The 12,762-nt window shown below is 33.7% G+C and overlaps 1 protein-coding gene across 1 annotated transcript in view; it reads right to left on the bottom strand.

Moving 5' to 3' along the window:
* Nucleotides 1–288: 288 nt before the first annotated feature.
* ABRAXAS2 (abraxas 2, BRISC complex subunit) overlaps nt 289–12,762 on the bottom strand; it is a 31,607-nt gene continuing 19,133 nt past the window's right edge. The window contains exons 5-9 of the mRNA XM_026669013.2: nt 9,028–9,218; nt 8,091–8,210; nt 7,481–7,565; nt 5,929–6,043; nt 289–2,335 (exon numbers count right to left, since the gene is read on the bottom strand). Of these exons, the coding sequence (XP_026524798.1) occupies nt 1,866–2,335; nt 5,929–6,043; nt 7,481–7,565; nt 8,091–8,210; nt 9,028–9,218 (981 nt within the window). The 3' untranslated portion in view covers nt 289–1,865. The remainder of the gene's footprint in view (nt 2,336–5,928; nt 6,044–7,480; nt 7,566–8,090; nt 8,211–9,027; nt 9,219–12,762) is intronic.

The following is a 12,762-nucleotide window of genomic DNA, read 5'->3' on the forward strand; positions in this document are numbered from 1 at the left end:
ATAGCATGTATAGTAAATGAAAGTGTTCACAAAAACTGTTTGGGAATAGTACAGAAGTAAAAGTCACATTGGCCGCAAATAATTTTTGTAGTAGTTTGACATGAATAAACGAACATTTAAACACTGGTATGATTGTGCATATACTACAATCATGTGCATGTTTCCCTTTACTGTCTGCTAATGTAGGGACCAATATTTGTTTCATGTGAAAACAAAATAGCATAACTTTTTATTTGCAGAAACATGATTTTGCTATCATGGAACCCTGCTGACAAATAATAAAAGATAAAGGATTAAATAAGATTTTATTGTCACATTTACCTTTGTCAAAGATGTACATTTAAAAGTTTTTGAGCAAGATTAAAAATTTCTCAAATGAACTGATGTGATGGCAACAGCACTTATTGAACAAACTGCACTATAGTAGCTTGTATACCCAAAGTTAATAAAATCCAAATATTTTTTTGTTAATTAGAACAGACTACAGCAATGAAAAAAATGCATCATGTTAAGGCCAAAGAATATATTAAGTAGTGGAATAGAAATGTTTTACAATCCCAAATATCCAAGGAGATAAATCATTTAAATGCTATTTTTATTAATTAGAGACATAGAAGACTAATAATAAATAGATCTCAGACTGTTTAGCTATTGAGATTTTAGCCCGAGGAAGTCTGACATCTTTAAAAAAAGAAGGGGGAAATCGGATATTAATGAGTAGAATTATGCATGATCAAAACACATTGTCATAGACTGAACAGTTCACTATTTGGTAATTGAAATAAAAGCCCAATTGGATGTTTAAATTATACTGGTTTTTTTTTTTTATCAGGGGGGTTTAAAAAATACCCCCAAACCTCCACCAACCCTGCAAACCTATAGTAAAGAAATAAGTGCATCCAAATATATTTTGAGCAGAGTCTGCTTCTTGCTTCCAAAAGCAGAGTCTCCCCCTTCCCAATAAGACACACAATTTAAATTTAAGAGGAAACTTTCAAGTTAAGCGCAAAGTGTGGGCATTTTTGCAAGTAAGTTGCAAGAGCTTATTATCTTCATTAAATGTTCAGCATTTATAGTTTTCTAATACAAAACTCTGACATAACTGACCACTTTCACTATGTGCTTTCATGTGTTATGAACAAAACTGAGACAATAAGGATAGTGTGGCAAAGTCACATTAAATCCACCAACGTCAAAGTAGTATGCTTAGGACATTCACAGATGATTTACTGGTAATCGCTTTTCTACATAAAAAGGCAACCATAATGTTAAGTGATTTATATTAGGCCTGTAGAAAAAAAAAAAGATTGAAACAAACCCCATCTCTATTGAAAGAGCATGCAGAGAGGATAATTCACATTTGTTCCAATCCCGGCTTCTTGGAAATAAAGGTTTGTTTGTTTTCCTGGCAATGATTTATTTGGCTTCATCATTAAAAAGCCTGCTGATTTAAGTCCTTTAGAAACAACCTCTCTAAAATTCAAGGCATGATAGTACACGAGGTAAGGTTTGATTTAAGATCATTAGAGACCATGCTAAGTTGCGAAATCCCTTTTTTCTTTCTTCCTTTTTTTTTTCTTTTTTCTCTTTTGGAAGGTATGGCAACAAAAGTTACAACTGTTTCAAATTTCACTTTGCTATTTACCAGTACATCCTGAATCTAATCAATCAGTACAGGTTGATTATCTTCATGGTTCCATTACAAAACTTGTAAAACTGTATCAAAGTGAGTAAGCCATCTAAGTTCAAAGTCTTTTTATATCTGTTATGCACAACAATCCTCTTTCGGAGCTCATTTCCTCAAAGTTAAATTCCAAAATATTTCTGTAACAACTAGGAAAGCTAGCCCTATGTTAAGCTCTACATTAAATCTGAGAGATCTGAGTGTTCCTGGAATCTCCATCCACATGTGCGAAGGATCGAGAATCTCTCGTTTGTGCATATTCACTGTCAGAAGACTCTGTAGGGTCAAGCGAATTCTCATAGTCACTGTCTTCTGATTCATTAACATTCTCATCGGTGGTGGTGGTGTGGGAACAAGGCTGCATGGACGTTCCACTGCCTGAATACTTCAATCCTGTGTTTGTGGAAGCATAACTAGAAGAGCCCACTGCTTGAGGCCGAGGCATAAAAACACTGCTTTCTAGAACCCCAGGACGTACAGCAATGTCATGATTGATCACACTGAAGTCAGCATAAGGAGGAGGAGGATCAGAAACATCCGATTCTTCAAGATTACTTTCCACAACAAATCCAGGATGTGCTATTTGTGGGATAAATATAGGCTCCATGGTATCATTTGACATTTGCCTGTTTAAGAGAGTCTGTTGTAATCCTAGAAAAGTGGAAAAGTAAATGTTGTAATACCAACTAGTTAAATCAAGACAATTAGTTTAGGCATCTTCTAACCTGTTAGTTGAAAAGTTTCTCCATATCAATGGGAAAGGAATTTAATATGTAGGTTGTATTCAATTGTTAAGCAAAGAATTTAAGTGAAAAGTTTATAAGCAAATATCAAATAGAAATATAAATCCATTTTCTTATAAATTAGTTTGTTATTATTACCATGATTAATGTTTGTATGCTGTCTTTATTTTGTTGTCTAGCTTTAACTATAGATTCTTAGGGTTCTCAAAGGATAGGTAGGATCATTACTTTTACAATGAGTCACAATACATACATAGATAAATACTTAGGGATTTCCACACAAAGAAAAGTACATTTAACAGTAGAGAATATATAGGATCTATCTATCTATCATCTATCTATCTATCTATCTATCTATCTATCTATCTATCTATCTATCTATCTATCTATCTATCTATCTATCTATCTCCCTATCTATCATAATTATGACAAAAGACTAGACTGCTGCAATAATAAATTAAATTTTCTTCAGGCAGTTTAATTTCAAGTAACAGTTGCTGTACACTGACCCAAACAATAGAATTTCTAGTGGAACTAGAACATTAAACTGAGGTTTCACATTTCGTTGTTCTTTATATTTACTGTTACAAAACCATTTATACAACTTTTTCTATAGATTAATATCTATACAACTTTTTCTATTTTTTTTAACTTAACAGGTAGCTGGTTCACAATTCATTTCTCATCCAAATGTCATCAGAAATTGCATACTGACGCCATTTCCCCCCAAGTTTCTTTTGTGGAACACTATTAGATTACTACTATGTGCACCTTGGCATCCCTTCCTTCACGTTACTAGGAGATGTTGTAGAGATATCAGTATGTCTACTTTGGCAACCTTCCATGTGTCATAAATCTCTAACTCTTGGAAGGAAAGCTACAATTTCTAAGCAAGCATTTGGTTTATGATGGCATCTCCTTGGCAAATGCACTGTATGCTTCAGTCTTATGTTTCTCAGACCACTATCCTCTGAGATGAAGGAGGAAGGGAAAAATCAGATAAATCATATAACAAACTGATCATATACCAAAGCATTTTTTTATCTCAACATTCATCCATACTGACAGAAAAACCTTCATTTTTAAGAAATAATATACAATATGTACAGTAGCAAGACTTTCTAAAACTTTGCATTCTTACAGTATGTGTAACGTTCCTGAATGTATGCATAGGGATTAAAGAATTTTCTACACTATCTTAAAAAAAAATCATGCAGCTTCTCTTGTGGAGATATTGCAACTTTTGAATCATAAAAGCACTTCAAGCTGGATCCAGATTTCGCTTTCATTCAAAGAAAGAATCGAGATTCAGCAGAATCTGCACTGAAGGTAGCTTTCATCATGTATTTTCTCCCTCATACTGTTGTTAGAAGTTTCCACAAATCTCTGGAACTGTTTTTCAGACAGAAAGGAAAAAGGAAAAAAACATAGACTCCTTTCCCAATTCCTTCAGTAAGGACTCTTGCAAATGAATTCATCGTGCTTGTGGGTAATCTGGAGACAATCCAGAATTTTTTACTCGTTTGCATCACTTATGACTGCAGTACAGTATTACAATGTGGACATTCACAGGATCTATGCCACATAATTACGTTGTGAGAGCTCCTTACTCTGTAGAATGGTAAAACAGTTTTGTCTCTATTTTTAAAATCATCCCGCAATTGTCCTATCCTCTGTATTAGAGTTCTTGCATTGAATTAATGAAGAAACATTATTGCCCTTATGGCAAAATGCAGAGGATTGTTGTTGCCCTGCCATTTAGTGACCTTTCCGTTTCAAGCTGCATATGAAGTACCATACACATTGCATTGGGCGCCTTTGCTAGTCTCTTGAAGGCCTTCTAAGCGGTTGTCATTGCAGTATAGCTTGCATGAATTCAAGTGAAGAGAATTCAATTTCTCTGATGACTTTGAACTTTCAAATACCACCTGCACTTTAATGATAGTAATACAACAGATAACAGGTTCTATATTTTCCCCTCAATATAATGATTTATATTTCTCAGTGTTTTAAGGTAATATTGGATAGTATACAGACAGGGTTCCTGTCATGATATCAGGTAAACCAATTATAAATGAGGAGAAAATTAATTAAGAAATCACCCACCACACTTCTTCCTTCTCTAGTGCATCCTATTTCTTGTTCATTTTTTTCACCTGTTCATTTTAATAGGAATGATACCAGCACAGGTGAGGGATCTTCTCAAGGAACCAAAGGCCTTTTTATCTAAAGATCCAAGGCAAATCCAGATATAGATTGTTTGTTACAATTGCTAAAGCTTACATTTATGTGGAAAATCCTATGACTGTTACATTTACTTTTCATAACTGAGTTGTGTCTGATGCAAGTACTAGTAGAAGGAATATGTTATTCTTCAGATACTCAGGGACTTTATTTAATTGCCCATCTGGTAAATGTTCAAAAAGTATATGGAAATATATTGCTTAAGAGTAACATCCATGGCAATAGTGTGCTTACGGTACTGCAGGAGATAATTGGGTAACACTGCTGAGGTGAACAGAAAACGTTATTATGCAATATGTCATAACCCAAATTTGAAAATCTCTGTGTGTGTGTGTATGTATGCATATGTGTGTGTGCGCGCGCGCACACACACAAATGACCTGCAGTTCTTGCTATGTTTCTATTCCTGACGTACATTATTTTTTATCAATGCATTATTCTGGTATACAGTCAATTTAATTCTTCATTCCATACCTACTCTGTTTCTTCTTTACTCACCTTTACTCATCCAACTGCAACCCTAAGCGAACATATTTTAAGGAGAGGGTTTTTTTTATTAAAAAACTCTTTTTTTTACTAACTAAATAGAACAAATGCATTTTTCAGTTAAAAGATTATAATCTGTATCTATTATTTCTATACTCCAGCTGAACCATTTTGGTCTTTTCAGTGAATATGTTAAACTTGTATAATTTAATCTTCACTATTTCATTGTTTATTCAATTAGCATAATTCCACCAGCTAAAATATTGGCACTGAACTGGAGCTACATCTGAATTTACTGCACTCCTTCTCCAGTAGAAATGACATAAAATTGAATTTAGTTATTACATAAATAAAGTATCTGCTCCTTTCATTATTTCAAAAATGAAGGCAGTTACAATAGGGAAACCCTATAAAATTCAAAGCTCCGGCCATGGTAAAAGAGGAAGATCTAACTAAAAACCATGTAAACAAATATATGCTCAGATGTACACTTTGCTCTGTCTATCGGTATCCCTTTGCATGAAGTGTATGTAAGATGCCTAATATTTGAATTAAAAAGGGTACCAATCACTTAAAATTATTTCCTAAAGTAGCTTATGGTATTATCATTAAAATGAGTATTCCATTGGCAGAAGAGGGTGATATAAACTGAAACAGCAATTCACTTATTTTACGTCCTTTAAATAACAGAAGCATAATAAAACTTAACACAGTTGACTGCAACACCAATTTTCTAAGAGAGTTTTTTTAAAAATTACACGAGAGTCTTACTTATTTCCTGCTCTTTTTCATTTTTCCTTTGTGAGATTTGCCTTTTTAGCTTATTCACCTCCGCTTGGAAAGATTCAACAGTTCGCTCGCTTTTCTCTACGTCTATGCATACTGCCTAGGGGAAACACAACAAGGTTATTCGACTGACCCTGTCCACCCGAGGCATAAGAAACTATTTTATTTATTTATTTATTTAATTTGTCAATTGCTTACAAGATAATAGGTATAAGTAAAAACATAGTTATGAATACATGGATACATATAAGAAAAATAAAAAATATATAAAAGAATATATATGGATACCAGTTACCACAAACTGTCTAGTATCAACCCATCTGTCTAGTAATTCTGGTTAAATGTCTGATTAATGATAAAAAGCACCATAATTCAAATTCAGACCTAGGTGATTTGGAGGTTCTGCAAAGGCATCTTATTAAAGCAAACTGTACTTCATCAGCTATCTCTTATTTTAAATTATTTCTGAAGTGCACCTCATGGCACAAAGTGGCCATGACTCAATAGTGAACCTCCTTATGCATAGCTGGATAACAACATTCCATTCATAATGCCAAAAAAACGGCCCCATATTTTTACCATGTAATTAGGTGACTACCTATGGATGTAATAATAACTGATTTTAAAATAATTGGAATGCAATTCAAGGGAAGACAAAGGAGCTGGAAACAGGACTTAATGCTACTAAAATAAAGACTGGTATGCGCTGAAAATGTGATTGATTTGTTTTTGCCAAAATTGTATTATCATCCATTTAAAATCCTTTATGAAATATTTAACAGAAAGAGTTATTATGTATTATATATAGGAGTCCAATCTTGCCAGCTAATCCAAACAAATTCTACCCTTGAATGCAGTTATAGAGACACTGCATTTTGCCCCTGCAAGTATCACTAAGAGATCTAATACACATTATTTTCATTTGACTTTATTGAGCTTTTGTACAATGCACTTTTAATCTTAAAAATAGGTTTAATTTTAGCTTTAGTTTCTTTATATTGCTACCTATTCTAACAATAGTTTTTTGTTCTTTACATCACCTAAAGTATAATTTGCAAATATTAACATTATAGCTAAAATATATTTTGAATACAGGTGGTCCTCAACTTGCAGCAGTTCATTTAGTGACTGCTGGAAGGTACAATGGCACTGAAAAAGTGTCTTATGACTGTTGTAGCATCCCTATGGTCACGTGGTCAAAATTCACATGCTTGGCAACTGACTCATATTTATGACGGTTGCAGTGTCTTGGGGACGTGATCACCTTTTGTGACTTTCTGACAAATAAAGTCAATGGGGAAACTTAACAACCATTTCATTAACTTAACAACTGCAGTGATTCACTTAACAGCTGTGGCAAGAAAGCTGTGGCAATAAAATGGGGCAAAACTCACTTAACAAATGTTTTATTTAGCAGCAGAAACTTTGGGCTCAATTGTGGTCGTTAAGTCGAGGACTTCCTGTACAAAATAGTTTTCTGTATGTTATTATAGCATAAAAAGTCAAGATTGGCAAATTTTAAAATAAAAGGAGTTACCTGTACTTTTTCCTGAAGTGCATTATAAACCTGATATATAGCCCTGATGTCCTTCATCACTCCATCTTTATCAAAAAAATCAGTACTAAAAATACAAAACATAATGTATTAGAAATAAATCATAATCCTATCGCTTTCTTTCCTTGTTACCCTTAAAGTCAATTTATATTTCTTACATAGTTATACACAGAGTACCAATGCCTGAACTGCTATGGCTGTTTGCAAATCCAATTGATTTTGCTCAGCCTGCTTTGATATAGTGTTGAAGAAACGAATCTTAGAGAAAGTTACACATTAAAAAAGTACATCCTTCATTTATCCTCATTCCTATTAATTTACTGTACTGAGAAAAAATACAACTATAAAAGTCATCTTATCTCATGATAAGATGTCTATACGCTGCAGATATCTGCAACTATATTCTATGTGCACCCTGGCATGTGCTTGCTATGTTTCTTATGCTAACCATGATCAACACTTTCCTACATTGTGGAAACTAGCAATCATATAACAAAAGCAGATAATCAAGAAAAGTGCATGTGTATTTAAAATTATGTTTATTTCTTAATGTGCCAAATCGGCAATGAATATGTATTGAAACATTGCTTACCCATGTTCTTTGATAACTTTGGTATAGTTTTGAGAAGTATTTGGCACTGAAGACACCTTATATTCTTGCTGACTTGTGTTGCCCAGGTTAGGGATAGTAAGTGACACTCTTTGATTATACCTACATTAAAAAAATTCAGATAATTAATAAACATCACAAAAATTCCTGAGATTGCAGTAATTAATGTTAACCAGAATTTTTTTAAAAAAAAATTAGGAAGTAAAGGCTACTATTAATTGTATTTATAATTAGCTATAATATTTAAATTGAATCTGGAGTGATTATGAATTTAACAATTGCCTAGATAGTTGACAACTATTAATCTTCCATTAACTGTACATTCATGCTTTTTGCAATGCTACAGGAATGCAAAAATTTGGCTTGCTTTTTCATTGATATCTAAATTATACCTCCTGGTTAAAAAAAAGAAAAAATTCTTTCTTTTATCTCAATTAGAGAAATAGACTAGAAAAAAACTATTTCAATTAAAAACAAGGAACAGAAACTCGTAAATCATTTTCACTGATTCAAATGGCTGTTTTTAGCTGAAAATTTAGTTAATTACTTTATTGATTTAATATTGCAAGTTGTAACTGTATTTACAATGAAGCATTATAGAGAACCAAATATACTTTCATGGCATGCTAGAATCTAGCAATCTATGGGTTGGATTAAAAAATAAGCCTACAGCATAGAAAGATGCATTTGATTACGAATGTTAAAATGGAACCACTTTGTGAAGCCTAAATGAGTAGGACAGAAAAACAACAACTTGCATTTTACTTGAGTATGCAGAAACAAAAAAGGCTTTTTGAAAACTCAACATTGGGGTTAGAATAGGTATATGCTATAATTAACTTTTTCCTGTGTTTAATTATTATTTTATTAAAAATACAGTTCATATAGATCCCTCCCCTATATAATAAAAACCATTTACCTTCGATTTGGTCTAAAAAGGACATATTCTAAAGCATGTGTAGAATTATTTGCGGTGGAGATGAAACTGAAGAGAAGGAAGACAAGGTCAGGTACTCCAAGTATCTGTGTCAGCTGTTTATGGATGATGTGTTCTCTATATGACATTTGTTGCTGAGTATTCCTTCTAAATCTATACCATCCAATAACATTCTACAATAAAAAATGAGTAATGTTTCATTATTTAGACACAACTGTTCAGTACACCATGGCCATTCTAAGGGGTCATTCTAACCTAGGACAGTAGGTGGGGGAAACTATTCCAGAGCAAGGAGGTTGTTACTAAGAAGTCTTGATTCTGAGCACCAACCCCAAGGGAGGAGGGATCATAAGCCTACCCACTCCACAGAAAGTAAGGGGTGGGTAGGAAGATTCTGCTGAGATCAGACACGTGCAAAGATAATAGGGATTTGAGTCATGGGCAGTTTGAATTGGGCGTGCAAGCCAACTGGGAACCAGTTCCAAAAATATTCATACATTCAAAATGTATATGATAAATTCTGTTTGAAACTAAAGCAATATTATAATTAAAGATGATTAGCCATGAAGCATTTGTAATTGTTGGAAACACTTCGTTTATTTAATTCCATTTTTCAATGACTCTCAGCAAAAATACATTCAAAGGCAAATTAACACTGAAATGAATTTTTCTATACAATAATTACAGAGCAAAATCAAAATTAACACCCCAAGCAAAAAATGAGTTCATACTGCATGTTCTAATCTGAATGTAACAACATGCTTTAAGTCCATTCAGAGAGGAGACTCTTCTAGTTTGTCTACATGGCTTTAACAGTTAGAATATGACAGGGCTTACTGACATGTGACCATGGCAGTAGCCCTTTTGAGGCTCCTAATCACAAAAGGTGTTTGCTTCCTTAGCAATAAATGTTACTAGAACAATCATTTCAGAAATCTTTCTTTACCTTGACAGAGAAAGAAAAATGACCATGAGTTGACAAAAAAAAATTGAATTTCAACTCTATTTTCAAGCAGCAGAATGAAAGACAGAGGGTTTTCATTACCCTGCTTGGCTATATCCCCTAGGTTATCTTGTAATGGTTTAACTTGGAAGAGGAGGAGAATGCTGAACCATTAAAAAATGTATTTGAGGCCTGGGAAAATGCAAAATGTGATAAAAGAAACCCTTTGCTTTGATAGTGTTAGGTACTGCATAAATATGTCCTAAAATGTTATTTGTTTTCCACAGAAGTCCTAAAACTAGATAAAGAAATGTTTTCCACAGAAGTCCTGAAACTAGATGAAAGAAAATCAATTGAAGAAATGAGTCAGAAAAGTTCACTCATTCATTGAAGAAAATGATCCAACGTTACATATTTGTCTTTATAGTTTTTCTACCACTACTTTATCAGTTGAAATCAGTAAAAACTTGATTTGATTTGGTGTCCAGGCAATTTTACCAGCATTCATTTTGATTGAAATAAACTGTTCATTTTTTATTGTAGTTTAAATTAAAAAAAAACTTTGAAAAATAATTGATTTGTTTCTATGCTTAGATAGTTATGCTCTGAAATGGAACCTTTTCAATCACTCAAGAAAAATCAAACAAACAATGGTTCATAAATTTCATGACTTTACTATTTATATGCTAATGTACAGAGTATGGGAAATAAACAAAATGGGCAGTTAGTATCAAAGACAAATATGATTTATTAGGTATAATGGCAATCTGGAAGAATGATTCTCAGGACTAGAATAAGGTAATTAAAGGATGCAATTTAATTAATTGCGAAAGCAACAGATGCAACAGAAAAGGAAGAGTCATTGTACCACATGTTAACATGCTCTCGGAATCCCAAATATAAGAAGCATTTGTGATATAATAAGGAAAGGGACAAAAATGCATATTATTGTTGATATCTAATATTATCTTCCATCCAAATAGATGTGGATTACACCTTCAAAAATCAAACTGCACATTATTCAAAGAGGCATGAAACTAGTTAAAGATGATTTGAGGTAACATGTCTCTGCAACATATGGTCCTTACAGGAAATTCCCTATTTGTCCTGCTGATTTCTTCCTACTTTCCATGTGAATGGAAATCACAAAAGGATCAGCTAACTTTGGTTTGATATTAACCAATACAGTATAATGTTAAGTGTTGCATAATGCTGGAATTTTTGATTTAAAATGAAAGCGTGCATATTCAAATATATATGTTGGGCTTTAAAAAATAAGGCTAATAAATTCAGTCAATGGGAGCCTGGAACAGGAGAAGCTAATAAGAAAAGATGCTAAAAATGGATTGAATTTCTTAAGAAGAGGCATTAAAAGCACAAATGCAAACAATGTCAGCAGGGAAGAAAAACAAGAAGAAGACCCAACTGAAAAAACAAAACAAAGGATACATGCAGTAAATAGAAAAAGGCCAGGGTCACATATAAAAAAGTACAGGCAAGTAGCTTGGAAATGTAAAGCTGGTATTGGTAATTCCAAAGGCAACTGGACTTTTTTTTTTTGGGGGGGGGGTGTCCCTGAAAACATTTTGCTTCTCATCCAAGAAGTTTCTTCAGTTCATCTGAAAAATTATGAGAAACAAAACATTTTCAAGCAAAAAAAAAACCCAAGAAAAAGGACCTTTGGGACAATCATGACTTGGCTGATTGAGAATCTCCATAGACATCTGGTGTTAGTAAAGCAGAAGTTCAGAATGAATCAAGTTTTAGGGGCAGATGTTTAAAGTAATTAAAATAAATAAATAAAAGGCTTAGTGTTAGGATTAAACCTAACAATACACACAAGAATCAGTATATCAGATCCTTATTTCTGTTTTCAATATATGAGAAACAGAAAATCAGCAAGTTGCAGACCAGTCAAATGTAATACTTAAAAGAATTCCATAGATGGTAATAAAAATCAGCTTGTAAGCAAATTGAAAATGATGAGGTAAGTATCAGAAATAAGTATGGATTTGTCATTAACAAATCTTGCCATATCGTGCTTGATACATAGTACATCTGCATGTCAGTAAAACATCAAGACAAAGTACCACATAGTTAAGGTAGGGCTGGATTGCAAGATAATTATATCAAAATCATATTAAATGTACTCAGAAATTGTGAAGAGATACCAAGTGAGATGCCACAAGGATCAGTCCTAGGTTGCTCTTAATATTGTTACTAATGATTTGGATGAAGAACTGGAAGGAATTCTGACTTCCTGTTTTGAGCTTCCCCAAAGACGGACCACTGACCGCGATCGTGCGCGGCTTTGGTTCGTGCTTCGGTGTCGGAGAGCCCCAATCCTTTGGATTTGGGGCAGAAGCTACCTCGTAGGGGTGGCGGAGGAAGGGGAGACCGTCAGCTGGGTAGAGGGGATTCGCAAATTCCCTCCCCGGCTTGGCAATTGCTCCTTCCCGAAGACGCCTGAAGCGCTGATCTAAAATGGCCACCATGAAGGGGAAGATTAGACTGGAATAAGATTGTGCAGGAGAGAGAGAAAGAAGCAAACAGCAGGAGGAACAGGACGATATAATCAAATGGAAGATACCCCCAGGATTAACAATTCAAAGAATCTTTAAGAAAGTATCTAAGCGGCGAAGAGAAAGAGAAAAAAAAAAGGTGTGAATTGCTTTTGATAGCGTCGGGGCTTCGAAACCGCAAAAGGTAGAAGCTGGAGAAGGAACTATATAATCAACTTGGATACTTTGATTTTATATTGTCACTAATAAAGC

Source organism: Notechis scutatus, chromosome 4 (genome assembly GCF_049901735.1).
Source record: "Notechis scutatus isolate UNSWTSFEM ecotype Mainland chromosome 4, rNotScu1.2, whole genome shotgun sequence".
Taxonomy (NCBI): Eukaryota; Metazoa; Chordata; class Lepidosauria; order Squamata; family Elapidae; genus Notechis; species Notechis scutatus.